General features: G+C 46.7%; 2 protein-coding genes across 3 annotated transcripts in view; both read right to left on the reverse strand.

Annotated features, from left to right (window-relative positions):
* The window catches only part of LOC124526439 (retinol-binding protein 2), a 67,321-nt gene extending 59,648 nt beyond the window's left edge, over positions 1-7,673 (reverse strand). For both annotated transcript variants that reach the window (XM_047099435.1, XM_047099434.1), the window contains exon 1: positions 7,340-7,673. In XM_047099435.1, the coding sequence (XP_046955391.1) occupies positions 7,340-7,349 (10 nt within the window). In that variant the 5' untranslated portion in view covers positions 7,350-7,673. The remainder of the gene's footprint in view (positions 1-7,339) is intronic.
* Positions 7,674-10,420: 2,747 nt separating this feature from the next.
* RBP1 (retinol binding protein 1) overlaps positions 10,421-16,542 on the reverse strand; it is a 33,880-nt gene continuing 27,758 nt past the window's right edge. Inside the window, exons 5-6 of the mRNA XM_047100395.1 lie at positions 12,512-12,613; positions 10,421-10,664 (exon numbers count right to left, since the gene is read on the reverse strand). Coding sequence (XP_046956351.1) covers positions 10,611-10,664; positions 12,512-12,613 — 156 coding nt within the window. The 3' untranslated portion in view covers positions 10,421-10,610. The remainder of the gene's footprint in view (positions 10,665-12,511; positions 12,614-16,542) is intronic.

The raw sequence follows: 16,542 nt of genomic DNA on the forward strand, positions 1-16,542 counted from the left end.
TCTACCATTTTATATTTCCACCAAAAATGTACAAGTGATCTAGTATCTCTGGAGGGTTACCCATACTTGGCATTATCAGATTTTTAATTTTAGCCATTCTAACAAGTTTAATTTAGCCATTCTAACATTCTAACAAATTTAGCCATTCTAATAGCATACTTTTTGAACAGATACTACTATGATTAAAATTGCATTTTCCCAGTGGCTAGTGATCCTGAACATCTTTTAATGTGTTTGCCACCCTTATGTCATCATTGGTAAAGTGTCTATTCAAGTTTTTCACTCATTTTCTAGATAAGACTGTTGCCTTACATTGAATGTAGAAAGTCCTTTCCATATTTTGTATATGAGTCCCTTGCTGGGATATAGGATTTGCAAATGTTCTCTACATTTATATTATCATCATTGTCTAACCATTTTGCCACTTCAGTTTTGATTTACTGTTTGCTCAAGAAATATTTTTAAGAGAGTTCATGCACCACAAAAAGAATGGAATTTATAATGATACAATGTCAGTCAGGAGAGCAGTCATGCAGTCATCCGGGGCTGATAGGGAAGGTGTCTTGCTTCAATAGGGCCTTTAGCTGAGTCTTCAAGAATAGGTAGGGCTTGGGGGAAAATAATCTGTAGTGATTGCAGCAACCTTGAGGGTTATCAATTAGGGGCTATAAAATGGTGAGAGGCCCAAAGTACACAATAGCAGAAATTTTCTGAAGACATACTCGGGCATTATCTTGATATCCTAGATTAGGTGTTGCAATGGCCACCTCATCTGAGGAGCAGCACCCTCTCAGAGGTGGCCTCTTCTGTAGGCCAAAGGTCTCTTACCCATTGCTGCGTGGCAGGAAGATTTCTTTACGTTGGTTGGAGGTCTCCTTTGAAGGGCCATAAATGAAAGCATGGTCAGGGCTGGGCTGATAACCATGGTGTGTGAAGTTCAGAGTAGTAATTACCTTACTTGCACGGCCCAGTAACTCAGAGAACATAGTGCGAAGTGAGGAGGGAAAGGAGAACGGCATGAGACCAGGTCCTACCCGGCTGGAGAAAGTCTGATAGAGGCCACATGGTCATCAAAGAACGAGTTCCTGGAATGTGCATCCTGACTTGACCTCTCACTTCCAACATCACAACAGCACCAAACCAATCGAAATTGAGCAGAATTAGTTAGGTAATAGTCAGTCAAGAAGGCTTTTTGGAGGACGGACTTGGAGAAGTTCGTAAGAATTTGCTAGAAAGGGAAGAACTAGGCACTTTTTTTTTTCAATGAGAACAGGGAGAACAATAGTGTAGTGCAGTGTAGTCACTGTTGACTTCAGGAGACAAGCCTGGCTCAACCAGAAAGGGTGTGTTCAGGACTTCAGGGGAATGGGGGACTTCTTAAGGAGGACTTGAACACCAAAATGAGGAGGGCAGATGCCACAGGACAGGAATGAAGGTACTCCTCATGGGCTCAGGAAGTTCCCCACATTCTTCCCCACCACTTGTCATGGTGTCTGAGATGTCAAGGAGGGCCTAGGGTGACTTCTTCAGGTTAAGGCATTGTTGCCTCCAGATTCTTCATTTAGGGGTGAACAGTCTGAAGATATTTCTTCCTTCTGGTATTCCTCCCATACAATGGACCAGCCTAAGTTGCTTCACCTGGTGCTGCATCTCTTTGCCTACTAGAAAACTCCCCCCTCTTATCTCTCCAAATATCCAGCCAGCTTGCTCAGTCCACACTTGCCAGGGGGTCTTTCTCGAGTCCTGCCCTGCATGCTGTTCTCAATATGCCAACAAGCTCTTATAGCACTGGACGTCTGAGGCACTCATTTGGCCCCTGGCCCCGGTGTAACACTTACGTGTGAATGGCCCAGCCATGGCCCTGGCCCTGCTCAGGTGATCAGTAGACATTTATGAAGCAATGAAAGACAATAGGGGCACGTCTTAATCCAGTAAGGCCATTTTAAATATGTTATCTGATATTGTCTCACCTATTAATAGTTAATATCATTATCATGGGTAGGTTTGTTTTTGTTTTTGCTTAAAACAACAGAAATTTATTCTCCCACTTCAGGCAGCCAGGATTCCAAAATCCAGATATTGACAGGGTGGGTTCCTTCTGGAGGATTGAGCAAGAATCTGTTCAGTTCCTCTCTCTTAGATTCTAGTAGTTACTGGCAATTCTTGGCATTTTTTTTGGCTTATAAACACAACAGTCCAAATTTTGCCTCCATATTCAAACCATCTTCTTTTGTGTGTGCCCTTTTCTATCTCCTATAAGGACAGTCTCATTGGATTTACTACGATCTTAATCTTGATTCTACCTTAATCACATCTCCATGGGACTTAAGTAATTTAAATTAATAACAGAGCCACCCTCTTTTTCTATCTTCTAATTCATGACCCCTCTAAGGTTCAAAAAGACAATCTGATGCTCATTAGCTATTTCCTCCCTATCTTCTAGCTCGTTGGCATCTAGACTCTGAACAGTTACCTCATGGAAGGGTCACAGTCTTTGGCATCTCAAAGACCCAGGTGCCAATCTCAGTGCTTCCTCTTGGTTCCACTTTTAAAGGCCTACAGAGAAGAAAGGAGGTCTTGCCATGGGCTGATACATCATACTCATGGGGCACAGCACTTCTTCATGGTTCCCCACTGAGATACTGGCAGTCTGCACAGGGACCACCTTGATTATGTGTCTGAGAGCTCCCTTATTGGTTATTTACTGCTGGGTAACAAATTACTCTTTAACTTAGTGGCTTTAAGCAACATAAACTTCTATTGTCTCATAGTTTCTATGGGTCAGGAGTTTGAGAGTGGCCTAGTTGGACTGAAGGACCTGTTTTCAAAGGTGGCCCACTGGCTGCTGGTGGGAGGCTTCAGTTGCTTTCCATGTGGGCCTCTCCACAGGGCTACTCAAGTGTCCTTGTGACATAGCGCCTGGTTTCCCTCAGATCAAGTAGTCTGAGAGAGAAACCAAGGAGGCAGTTGTACGTACCCTTGTATGACCTACCTTCAGAAGTCACATACCCTCACTTCTGCTACCAGTCCACATTCAAGGGGAGGGAAATTAGGCTTTGGAAGGCAGGCATATCAAAGGATTTTCCAGAGGATTTAAAAACCACCACAGCTCTCTTTTCTACTAGGTCTCCATCCTTCTTCTCTGTCTTCATCTACGTGGTCTTATTACTACTCTTGTTCCCCTAACCCCTCACCCTTACTCCCAGGGTCCAGGATCTCTGCCAGAGTGGGATGTGTGTGTGTGTGTGTGTGTGTGTGTGTGTGTGTGTGTGTCATACTAGTTAGGGAAAACAAAGGGTTTAATTGGCTGATAAGTAAAAAGCCCAGGGTTAGGACTGACATCAAGTAGGGCTGGATCCTGACATGCGAATGATGGAGCATCTCTTCATCTCTTGCCTCTGCTTTCTTCCATGAGCCTTCATTTCAGTAAGACTCCCTCCATGTGATGGCTTTCAGCAGCTCCAGGCTGACATTCTACCCCTTTAGTATTCCCAAAGGATAGACAGCATCTCTTTCCAGTATCTTAAAGGAAAACCCCAAGATTATGTATTTGTGTCAGGTCTAGTGACTTTGAGTTTGATTGGCCAGGCCTGTGCTGTATGCCAACCCTGGAACTGACTGGGGACAAGGGAGGCAAGAACTGTCTGAAGTACATGGACTGAGTGTTATTATCAGAAGAAAGGGGACCAGACTTGGAACAAGTACACTGGCAGCAATCTGCGACACTGATGGTGAGCACTGAAGGAGACAAAGTATATAAACTGTCTGGCGCTTGATGGAAATTTTTTCTGGATTCTTCTATTTTTCCCTTTCTCTGTATTTAATCATCTGATAAGTCCCACAGATTTTCCTTTGGCATTGCTGGTTGCCACGGCCCCTCCTCCTCCAAAGCACTGCCTTGCTATGGCCTCTCACTGCTGCTCTCCTGGACTAGGCTGGAGACACCCCTCCAACTCTCTCAGAGCACAGAACCTGAATCTGGCTCTGGAAGACCCATCATCTGCACACACTTTCCAATATCCCCTTGGCTACAGAAGAACACGTGGATAGTTTGTAGCAGAGGAAGATGGCTGCCGGTAGAACTAGGTAGATGGGATGGAGCGGAGATGCACGGTAGCTATGGAACTGGCTCCCACGGTTCCCGGTGCAGCCCTGGAAACCAGAGCATCTAAGAGCTGTGGGAGACCAGATGGCCAGAGTGTACTAGAGCTTCTCAGCCTCCACATTCAAGCAGCCCCATCCTCCATTTTCCCCAGAGGAGAAACGATGGCTTTCCATTCTTTGATTTAAAATGGAAAGTGCCCGGCTAACCTTGCCAGGGGGCTCCTCAAGATGTCAACTCTGTAAGGGTAGTCATAGTTAAGCCAGATGGAGTTTGATTTTGTGCAGGATCGTTTGTTTAAATTTTTATACTAGTTTTTTTTTTTTTGTTAAAGTTTTAAATCATGGAATATTTCAAGTATCTACAGAATCAGAAAGGATAGCTGAAGAAATTCCATATGCCCACCACCCAGCTTCAGCATTTATCAGGTTGTGGCTAGTCTTATTTTGTCTCCATTCCTAATATTCCTCACCTTTCCAATTATCTTGAAGCTAAACCCAGATATTATGCCCCTTCTCCATAAATATTTCAGTGTGTATCTTTAAAAGACAAGAACTCTTAAAATACATTACCATAATGCCATAATACTAAAAGTTTAATAGCATTTCTGGCAATATCACATGTCGTCAGTGTGCAAATTTCCCTAGTTATCTCTAGTTATCTCTAGTTTCTGTTTGTTTTCACAAACAGAGTATTTTGTTTTCACAATTTATTTATTTGAATTAGGATTCAAATAAAGGCCATATAGTATAATTAGCTGATATGTCTCCTGAATTTATTTTAGACAATAGGTTCCCTCTGTATGCCTTTTTTGTTCCTTGCAATTTATTTGCTGAGGAAATCAGGTTGTTTGTCCTGCAGTTTCTTATAGTCTGGGTTTTGCTGATCGCACCCCTCAAATGTCTAACATGTCCCGCCGCCCCTACATTTCCTGTAAATATGTAGTTGGATCCAGAGACTTGACCAGATTCTATGTGGATCTTTTGGTGAGGCCACTTGGTAGGTGGATTGTGTAAGAAGCACAGAGACGTTGTTGCCTCTCTGTTTTGTGTCCACTACTTAGTACCTGTGACACCGGACCCTGGGAACCGGAAGTGTGCCACTGGTGTCACCCCAAGCCAATTCCTCCACTGGTCCCATTTCAAAAAATGGAATTTGCATTATCCATCTTTCTCACCTAGTTTCCTTTGCAGATCTCTTTACTTGGTGTGACTGAGGGAATCTTGGTCTCATACCTGGAACCTGCATGCAAAGGAGGCTGGGGAAGCTATTTCTTTCTTTGATGAATACCTGAGAGAGATGGAATCCCCAAAGAAGGGATTCCCTAAATATGGGAGACTTGTTCATAAGATGGCAAACCACAGATATGATGAATGTGCACGAGGGCATCTAAGACCATGGTAAGACTGAGAGCTAAGCGGTAGGAGTTCAAACAGGACCTCCACTGGGGTATGTGGTTTTGGGGGAAGGGACCCATTGGGCTTAGACCTCGTATTCATGAAGGGCTTTTCAACTTTTGACATTATTGCCAAGTGGTTACAGAGAGACAGTAATGGGACAGAATAGAGTTCCTTCTCTACCTTTATTTTTTATTTTTTTTAAATATGAAATTTATTGTCAAATTGCTTTCCATACAACACCCAGTGCTCATCCCAACAGGTGCCCTCCTCAATATCCATCTACCTTTAAACCTGTACACCATGCTTGGACCAGACTACCCCAGGTACACTCTGAATTCAGAAATTTTGTAAATGCTAAAATTATCCTGGAACTAGCACTACATAAGTATACTGTATTTTTGTGTACTAACCTATTTGTTACTGCAGCCATTTAAAACAAACCACAACTTTTGTTAATTCAGATCTGGTATTTCTTTGTTAGAGGCATCTTAAGAAATGGCCAGGATCATCTTAAAGAAGATCAGTACTCAAAGGGGATTTTGTGGGTTGTGGAGGGGGGAGAGGAGGGTCCCAAACTTTATCTCTGAACGATTGGTAGGGTTTTGATTATTGTAAGAGAATGGGGCATATCATCATGGGTGTGTCCCTCCTGGAGTGAATCAAGTCCCTTTTCCCAGAGGGACACTTATCCCTTTCCTTGTCCCCACTATCCCTGAGAGGAAAGCCACTTCTGTGACTTGGGTGATTAGCATGTCCCTACCACCTACCCTGACTCAGTCCTGCAGGTCCCCAGCTCAGGGTGGGGTGTGGGGTTGGGGCCGCACTGGTGAAGTCCCTGGGAACTGAGATTAGGAAAGACTCAGCTCTGCAGATGGAGGCAGGCTGGGGGGACTATTCCTGTCAGCGTTGGCGTGGGTAAGGGACATGTGGGGGAATTAAGCAGAGTTTAATTGCAGGGCAGTGTTGAGCTGTTTCATTTGCACCTGAAAAGAACAATAATGCTGTCCTAATTAATTGAGACAGAAGTTATAAATCAGGGCTTCCAGAGAGGTCCTTGGGGTCCACCTTGTCAGGATGTTCTTGCAGGAGGGTTTTGGAGGCTGCCCAAAGAATGACATTTCAGGGGCTTTGGGGGTTTAGGGTCTGAAGTCCGTCCACCTGCCAGCCCTAGGATGACAGGTCACTGTGTCTGTGCATCGCAGACTCTGGGTTCTCAATCAGTATCATGTGTGTGAGAGAGAGAGGGACAGAGAGACAAAGAGAACCTGCACTTGGGTTTGCACCCCCAAAACATCAGAGAGGCTCTGCTCTACCTCCTCCTTCTGCCACTGAGAGGTCTGGGGCTTCCTGCCCTAGCTGAGCCACGCTTCCGGATTTCTGTTAAATGGTTCCCTGTGTCCCCTGAACTTCAGCTCCTTCTGTTTTTCTGTCACCCACACTGTGTCAGCAATGAAGTCATGTTGATTCCACTCCTCGGATGCCAATCAGATCTCTGTTTTTGTTTTTGTTTGTTTAACCCACATATAAATTGGCTTGTTATATGCCAGGCACTGTTCAAATCTCTTTGTAAAAATAATATATACAGTAATCCTCCTTACCCGTGGAGGATATGTTCCAAGACCCCAAGTGGATGCCTGAAACCACAGATAGTACTGAACCCTATATATATATAATGCATTTTCCTAGACGTACAATACCTAGGACAAAGTTTAATTTATAAATTGGGCACAGGATGACATTAACAATAAATAATAAAATAGAACAATTTATAGCAACATACTGTAATAAAAGTTATATGAATGTGATCTCTCCAAATATTGTATTAGACTGTACTCACCTTTCGTCATGATGTGAGATGATAAAAAGCCTACGTGAGACCTGGCGCGAGGAGACTGGCACAGGCACCCTGAAGTCGCGATAGGCTACTATCGACCTTCTGCAGATTCGTCAGGAGGAAGAATCTTCTGCTTCCGGGGAGGGGGTAACTGAAACCTCAGCAAGTGAAAACTACGGATAAGGGGGGACTACTGTATCTCTTCTAAGTAAGCTCATTAGATGGATTAGATTCATTCAAGCCTCACAAAAAGTCCATGGCAAAAGGTCAGCTCTGATTTGCAGAGGAGTAAACTGGGGCACAGAGAGGCTGTACAATTTGCCTTAACCTCACAGAGCTGGGGAGTAGCACCGATGGGAACTGAACCGAGGCCACGTGGTTCTGGAGCTTGGGAGCTCAGTCACTTCACCCCCACCGCCCCTCCTCCGGGAGGGCCTAGGCTCGGCCTCAGTGCTTCCTGCCTGAGTTCCTGCATGTGGCAAGCCTACGTTTTGAAAATGTGAAGTTATGTAATACAAACGCGTTAATAAGGTATGTTAGTGTAGAGTGTGTTTTGAAATATTGTAACCCTCCAGCTTGAAAAATGTGGAAAAAAAATAACCTTTTCAAGTTGGCTGGCCCATGGAATTGCAAGATGTAGTGAAGCTATTTCCATAGCTCAGTGGCACCAGGTGAGCTGGTAAATAGATAACCTCCATCCTTTGTCAGTCCCGTGGGGCTCTCAGTGTTGTTGACGTGCTTTGGAAATTGAGCGAACGAATCCGTTGCTAGTGCCCCGTTCTGTGAACAGGCACCGTTGTTAGAACTGAGAGTCGTTTTCATATCCTCTAACAATGGCATCTGAGTGTCAGTTCAGTGGCAAAGCTTGCAATAGTGTTCCAAAAATGGAACGGACGTCAATAGCTTCGCACTGGAGGTGAGAGGTGCTAAAATGCCACAAAGAAGGCTGAATAAGCACCGTGATGCTCGCCGCTGCCCACTTAGAAGCGAGCCCTCTGCAAAATAGTGGAGTTGGTGCCGAGGAGAGGAAAGGCTGCGCTGAAGCCCAAAGATTGCTTCTCGGGTTACAGATCTATGCACAGTAAGGAACCCTCCCACTTTACATATACTTCTTTGGGAAGATTAGTCTTCTATTATGTGAATTTTGAATTAAAGGTGACGGCCCTGTGCTCAGCTCCAACTCGTATTTTTCATTCTTTACTCTTCTTACCGCTGAGAGAACGGCTCCCGGATTAGTTCTGCTCAAAGGCTGATCTTGCCACTCTAAGGCTCAAAAACGTCATGTGGCTCCCACTGAGGTCCTGTTGGTCAAGCTCTTCAGTCAGAGTGGGGCTGAGTCTCCCCATGAGACCAGAAACTCCCAACAGTGGGGCCATGACCTCTCCATCACATGCACTCACACTTTGAGTCCCCATCAGAACCTAACTGTTGGGTGAGATATTTACGTATTGGGGTTGGGCATCTGTAGGGGATTCCCATACTTGGGATGGGATAGGATGGGAACTCCAGAATGTCCAACAGGTATGATGCTAGTTCAGTGCTTCATTAAACATTTGTGTAACGAGTGAGTGAACAGCCGTTATGACCTTCTTGACTTTTGACTTCTCTATTCTCAGGACCAGAGACCAGGGCAAAGGTGAAAAGGTCTCTAAAATCTTAGGCAATACTGGGTTTCATTGCCTTGTCTAGGCCAGGGAAATGACCTAGATAATGAAAAAAACATTAAACATTTCTTACATTTGTCTAAGGCAGGGTTTCTCAACTTTGTCACTGTCGACATATTATGCTGGATAACTCTTCCATGGGGGGGGGGTGGCTGTCCTGTGCATTGTAGGGTGTTGAGCAGCACCCCTGACCCAAGTTGTTAAATCAAACGTGTCTCCAGACATTGCCAAATGCTCCGGGCAAGGGCGAGATTACCCTCAGGTTAGAAATAATGGTCTAGGGCAGTGATTCCCAGCTCCAGTGGCATATTAGATTCACACGGGGAGCTTTACAAACTACTGACGCCTGGGTCCCACCTGGAGATACTCTGATGTAATTGGTGCTGAGGAGTGGTCCAGGTAGAGGGAATTCTGTAAGCTCTGCAGGTGGTTCTAATGCTTAGCCAGGTCTGAGAGCCACTGGTCTAGTGCTCGGCAGTCTACAAGCGTAATATGCATTACAGGCTTCACAGCACACCTGGGTGGAAGGGGAGGTGGCTTGTTAGTGTGGTTTTCTGACTTGAGAAGTGAGATCCAGAGACTTGTGAGTGGTGGAGTGGGAATCGGAACTCCGCTCGTCCAGCTCCTAACCCACTCTTCCAAGGGCCAGGGCACAGCCTAAGCAGAATTGATGTTGAAGGGGGTCCTGGATGGAAGTCTTCCATTGTGCAGTGCTTTTCCTCTATCCTGGTCTCTCGTTTCCTCCCTTTCAGTTTCCCGGAGTGTCTCTATGCCAAGGCACACTAGCAGTCATTTACACTTTAGCGTGAACATGAGCTAGTCTCCCTCTTCTAGAGGGATTTGCCAGTTATGCCTCATTGATAACAGTGAGAAGGAAGGCTTTACATCAGCTCATAAGTGAGGTGGAACAGTTTGGGGTGGTAACCTGTGTGCTCATGACACCTCTGAAATCAAGTCCGACTGGTAATTGCCTTTGGTTAAGGTTCACCTCATTCTAGTTTTGGCTTACAATTCTATCCAGTTCCATCTCATTTACGAATCATTTTTAGAGCATCTCCTATGTGTATAGTATGGAATTGGAGATCGGTGGTGGCTGGATCTCCTTACCTAGGCTTTAAGTTCCCAGGTGGAGGGCATTTTTTCCTGCTTCTGTGGCATTCACTACATTTTGGTCCTGACTAGACATGTACCATGCAAGGTATTTAACACGTGGATAATTGAATGTCAGCTCACACATCCTGAACCCAAGCCTGTGCTCCTGGGGAAAGACCTTACAGGTGCAATGTCAGGACTAAATCTGCAGGTGTGTGGGTGATATTTCTCCTTCAGCCCAGGGATGGCATCAGGAGAAGCTGGCTTCAGAAGCCCCAGAGAAAAAGTGAGCACAGTGGGGTTCTGAAGCTTCTTCAAAACAGATGTATTGAGCAGAAATCACTTTTATTGGGATGGCTTCGTTTTAAGGAAAAGAAAAGAGACAAAGCCAAGAGAGAGACTCTGCTAACAGATGCCTAGGAGTGGCTGGACATTTCTGCCCCATGCTGTGCAAAGAAGGGGATCCTGGCCCACACGTCCATGCCACTCATTCTTCAAGATCAAGGTCTGCTCAGGCTTCAGTGCACTTTCTTGAATACTTGCTTGCAGACCACACCCTGCACTCTCATCTCCTGAAACAAAAGCAGATGCTTGTCATTGGCCAGAGCAAAGTCACACTTGGGGCTCAGTGCATACAGGGGCAGGAACTTCGAAAATAGCGCCTGCTATTTCTCCTCAAGAGTTGGTTCGAACTAACCAATTCCTTAGAAAGTCCGTTAAACTGGATCAGTGGATGTTGGGCCCTGCTATGCCCTAGGCAGGGCTGGCTGGGAAAAAAATGTGGTTCAAAACAGGCCAGCAGGACCCTCTGATACCTCCCCTCCCCCTACTACACTCAAGGAGCCAAAAGGCTTTCAGAACCTCAGTCCTGAGCCCGAGACAGAGTCTGTGCCCAAGCTTGGAAGAAATCGGGCCCAGACACATGGCTTAACCCCCAGAGGATTCAATAGGCCGCCAAGGCCAAAGCTGCAAACGGTGTGGAAATTCTAAGCTTCAGCTACATATTAGAGTACCCGGGGAGTCTGAAAAAATGCCTGGGTCCCAGGTTAGACCAGTTATATCAGTGTCTCAGTGGGTGAGGCCCTGGAACTGCTATTAGTAAAAGCTCCCAGGTAGTACTCAAATGCAGACCAGAAAGCTCATGCCTTGCTTACAGGACAGCCCCTGCTGAGTGGCCGGGGGAAATGACACACAGAGTGTCACCACACATTCCAAGTTTTGTTTTGTTCTGTCTTGTGTTTTGAAGCAGGCTGGAAATCTGAATATTTATGTGACATCTCCTAATTTTTAAATTGTTCCCTGAAGAAGTGTGAAGCTCCCTGATGGCCAAAGAAAAGAGGTCCGAGCCCTCCCTGCCCCCACCCCGCCATTTGCAACCTCTGGCATAGAGCCACAGAGCTACTGAGCTGAACGAGCCAGTGGAGACCACATACCCATCTACCCTCATTGCTCTGCAGTTGAAATAGAGGCCCGGGGAGAAGACAGGCTCAAGGTCAGGGACTGCGTTAGCCTAATGCCTCTGAAAATAATGCCCTCGTGCCTCTTCCCAGCATTCACACGGACTCGGATCTTTGCAGAACTCCTGTGGTAGGATGGCATTTTGCAGGGGAGGCTTGAGGGAGGAAGGTACTTACTCAAAGGTACCCACTGAGTCAAGAGTTGAAGAACCCAAGTCACCTGGACCAGGTTCTTTTCTCAGAAGGAAGGTAGTCAGGGAGTTCCAAGGGAAAAGGAGTGATGGGAGGTCTCCTTTTGGAGGACATGTGTTATTTTAGCTCTCCAGATGTTGAGCCCCTTCTTCTGGATTTGTGCGTACTTTTCCCAGACAATGGATGGAGTAGAAATGGCTTTGACCGGAGTTCCCAAGCCAGAGGCCCACACCTAGGCTTCTGAACTGACAAAGGCTTCTCGTCCCCTGACCTAGAGTGTTGAGAAGCTTAAAGAATTCTCCTTGATTCGAGCCTGCCACAGCTTGGCCTGGTGAACACAGACATCATTTGGGAGCAAATTTCAGTTCTTCCGTCTCCTAGCTGTGTAATTTGGATGTGCGCCCCCATGTTCTCATCTCCAGAATAGGACCCCTAATAGCAGCTGGCCCATAGGGCTGCTGAGAGGACAGAGAGAGATTATGGAATGCAAAAGAGCTTAGCTCCACGTCTGATGCTTAGCAAACGCACCTCTGTTCCTCATGTCTCTGACTGGACGGCTGAGTCAGCCTAGACCTTGAAAACTCGGGGCTCAGTGTTTAAAGTCACTCAAAGGTCTTCTTCAGGCCCTTGGAAGAGAAGCTTCAGAGCAGAACCAAGGCCCAGCCACAGAGTATTTTTCCAAGGTCCACTGGACCTCAACAGTGATTATAGTCTCTGGACCCTGTTCTGCACCCCCCCCCCCGCCCCCACCCCACACACCAACAACCTACCAGGTGCAGCTCGTCACCCTCAATCCATTGGGTCCAGCCGCGTCCCTCCTTTTCCCCCTTCTGCACACACTCGAGCTTGTCCCCGTCCCAGCTCACCGTGGTCTGCCAAGCAAAGGAACAGGGTTGTCAGTCCTGAGCAAGCAGCCCCAACCTTGTTTACGCAGGGTGTGCTCAAGTCAATTTCATTACAGAACATTTGCAGCCTAACTCCGTCCACCACGTGTCTTATTATAACAGGTAAATCAATTTTATTTTATTTTATTATATTATTTTTAACATTTATTTATTTTTTAGAGAGAGAGAGGGGCAGAATGTGAGCAGGGGAGGGGTAGAGAGAGAGGGAGACACAGAATCCGAAGCAGGCTCCAGGCTCTGAGCTGTCAGCACAGACCCCATGCGGGGCTTGAACTCATGAACTCTGAGATCATGACCCAAGCCAAAGTCGAAAGCTTAAGCGCCTGAGACATCCAGGCATCCCTATTTTATTATTTGTTTAAGTATTTCTTTATTTTTGAGAGAGAAGAGTGTGTGTGTGCGAGCAGGTTAGGGGTAGAGAGAGAAGGAGAGAGAGAATCCCAAGCAGACTCTATACTGTCAGTGCAGGGCCCGACGTGAGGCTTGACCTCACAACAGTGAGCTGACCTGAGCTGAAATCAAGAGTAGGGTGCTTGCCCTACTGAACCACCCAGATGTCCCTGGAAATCAGTTTTAACATTTACAAAAACTTCCCTAAATTTCACTTATAGGGGTACTTAGGAGAGAAAAGGTCATCAGGGTGGGGCTCTCAGAGCTGGGGCTGAGTAGGGGACTGGGAAAGGAGGAGGGGCTTCAGAGGGCTGAGTGCACCCCAGGTGGGCAGGGAGAGGCTACTGTGCAGGTGCAGTGGGCATTTCCCGTATTTGCAGCTACCCACCTCCCCTCGAACAGCCTTTCCATATGTGGCAATTGCACATTATGAGCCCTGCCTCCTCACTGCTGCAGTTAAGACTCCATTTGCCCCTTGTTCACTGTGTGGCTCTAGACAGATCCACCCTGTCACTGGGTGCCTGTGTTCCTATCTGTCATAGGAAGGGGCCAGAGGCCATTCACTCGCCGGCCTTGGTTTTACAGAGGCAAGTTTCTAGGATTCATGTGTTCCCGGCCACGTTCAGCTGTTCAGCTGATAGACAGTCAGCAACAGCCTGATAAGGATTTAGGGGAGAAGAAGTCTGGGAAATGAGTATGGAGTGAGTGGGGCCACTCACTGGGCAGTGGGGACTACCTCCTCCTCCAAACCCCTCAGCTCCCTCCGGGCTCACTGACGACTGCTGCCCTCTGCTGTTAGGGTGAAGCCTGCAAGGCAACACAGGCACAGGGTGACAGGTGGAGCCAGTTGTGTGCAGGAGTAAATCAGACCTCTGGTCCTGGAACCTGTTTCCAGAGGGAGACGGAGATCAGGAGGACTTGGGGCGGGGACGTTCCTTTCTGGGGTCTAGAGATCACTCGGGGCACATGTCCAGTCACAGAGAAGCTCCCACCTTCAAATGAGAACATAATGAAGTTGATGTCTGATGAGGTGTGTCATGGGCAAAGACCACTAATGACTCAAGCCACAAGACAAGATGCCCATCCACTGGGCACCCCGTCCATGCCGGGCTTATGAAGGGAAGCGGGGACTGAGAAATCAGACATTCCTCGGCTTCAAGGAGCTCGTAAGAGTACTTGGCTTCCCCATCAACTGAACTTCTCTTTGTGTGTTTATCCTGAAGTCTACTCTGTATATTAAAGGCTCCAGACTCCGTCTGAGGCTAAGAAAAGATCGCTGGTCCCCAGTTACGCTATATACACTTCTGCCTTTGCCAGATATGTTAGAGTCAATAAGCATATTCAGGCCCTCCGTGCTGGAAAATACAATCAATGCTCAAAGAAGAACATGGTAATAAAAAGAATACCTGTAATCTTGCCTCCTCAGAGGTAATTACTCTAACATTTTGGTGTGTTTATGTCCAGTATTTTGCTCTATGAATGCATATATATATTTCTGTTTTTAAAAAAATTAGGATTGCATCATTTATGGTTTTGGGCCCTAGTCTCTTCATTTAATGGAAGCAATTTTCCACTTCAATAAATAGTCCGCATAAGCATTATTTTAATTGTTACATAATATTAAGGAAATAGCTACATAATTTGTGGCGCCCTGCATAAAATGAAAATGAGGGGCTCTTTTATTTATTTATTTATTTATTTTATTTTTAAAAAAAAAAAATTTTTTTTTCAACGTTTATTTATTTTTGGGACAGAGAGACACAGAGCATGAACAGGGGAGGGGCAGAGAGAGAGGGAGACACAGAATCGGAAACAGGCTCCAGGCTCCGAGCCATCAGCCCAGAGCCTGACGCGGGGCTCGAACTCACGGACCGCGAGATCGTGACCTGGCTGAAGTCGGACGCTTAACCGACTGCGCCACCCAGGCGCCCCAATGAGGGGCTCTTTTAAAAAAATGTTAGGAATTTTAAGATGGTGACAGACGAGCATTAAACCAAGCGAGGGGCCCTTCTGTGCCTTGTGACCTGTGTGACTGCACTTGGTCACAGGGCCACGGAGCTAAGCCTGCTAGTATTACATCATATCCACACACTATCATTTAGTCCATTCTGTGTTCTTGGACATTTAAGTTATTTATTATTCTGTGCTATTATAAGTAAGACTGCCTGGAATAACCCAGTTTTGAACACATCAATTTCTTGGAGTACGTTTACAGAAGAATTGTAGCATTCAAGAGTATGCATATTTTTGAGACTTTTGATAACTACTGCCAGCTTGAGCCCCAGAAAGCTCACACCTGTTTACCGTCCAACATCAACGTCAGGGCACGAGGTTGAAAGAGATGTTCATTAATGGTAAGGCAGTCTTTGCTCCTGAACTAACACGTTACCCTTTCCAGATCATTTGACATCTTTTAATGGGGACCATTTGGATACAAATAATAAAATACCTTAGCAAGAGAATTATGGATAGCAGAATTTCAGGCATCATGAGAGATGGAGGGATAGAGGGAGAGGGCAGAAGGATCTTTGGGCATAGAGAACCCTTTCTCAGAGCCCTACAATCAAGCCCATTCAAGGGAAGGATCCCTAACACACAAATGCTATGGCAGTGTCCAAAGGAGACACTTCCTCAACCCCAAATTCCTGTTGTCTCTGACCCTGGGTACGTCGGACAGAACAGAGACTATTCTCGTCTGGACTGGATGTATACAGGGGAGGCTGAGCTCAGAGATGTGAAGGCAGTTTCTCAGGGTCACTCAGCTAACAAGGAAAGAATCTGGGCCGGAACATGAGGCTTGCAGGACTCTGTGACCCCCGTGTTTCCCAGCCTAGGGCAGGGCATCCCAGCAGGTGTCTGCTAGAGTCTCTGGGGGCTGCACATACACATAGGCATTGTGCTCAGACTCTGAGAAGCTCCAGGAGAACACCCTTCAGTTCAGTCCAAACATTGTTGGGTGTGGGTGCTGAAAGCCAGAGATGGGTCCTCAAGAGATCACCGCTGAGAAGGTCAGATGGAAAAGTACGAGGCGGTTCCAGCCTGGTGTGGCTGGCGCTGGCGTTAGGGGAAACCCAGAGGCTGCAGTGGCGGGGAGGGCTCCTCATTCTCACAGGAAACATAAACTAGTTTTTGTTTTTAAGCGGCAAGGCATGCCAAACACAGTGCGTTAAGGACAAGCAGGCCAGTGCCATAAAAGCTATCCTGGAGTTAAGGAGAGGGTGGGAACAGGGCTGGGGGACTAGACGGGGCCACAGCGCCAGGCTGAAAACTGGGACTGTGGCCTGGAGCATGTTTCCAATGCCTGCCAGGGCTGCCTGCACCCGCAACGCAGCCCGCTGGCTCTAATCTCCTGGGTGGAACCCGTCAGCTGGGGAAGAAGCCGAGCTGTCCTCCAGGCTAAAAAGGGCAGGAAGCTCAGCCATCATGTACACAGGGCTCCTGGTACCTGCCCCCTCCCACCGCCCACCCTCCACCTGTATCAGGTGGACCCAGTACTGTCCGCAATG

The sequence above is a fragment of the Lynx rufus genome, unplaced genomic scaffold (assembly GCF_022079265.1).
Source record: "Lynx rufus isolate CCGP_SWC_20201006 ecotype Redwood Valley unplaced genomic scaffold, mLynRuf1.p SCAF_5, whole genome shotgun sequence".
Taxonomy (NCBI): domain Eukaryota; kingdom Metazoa; phylum Chordata; class Mammalia; order Carnivora; family Felidae; genus Lynx; species Lynx rufus.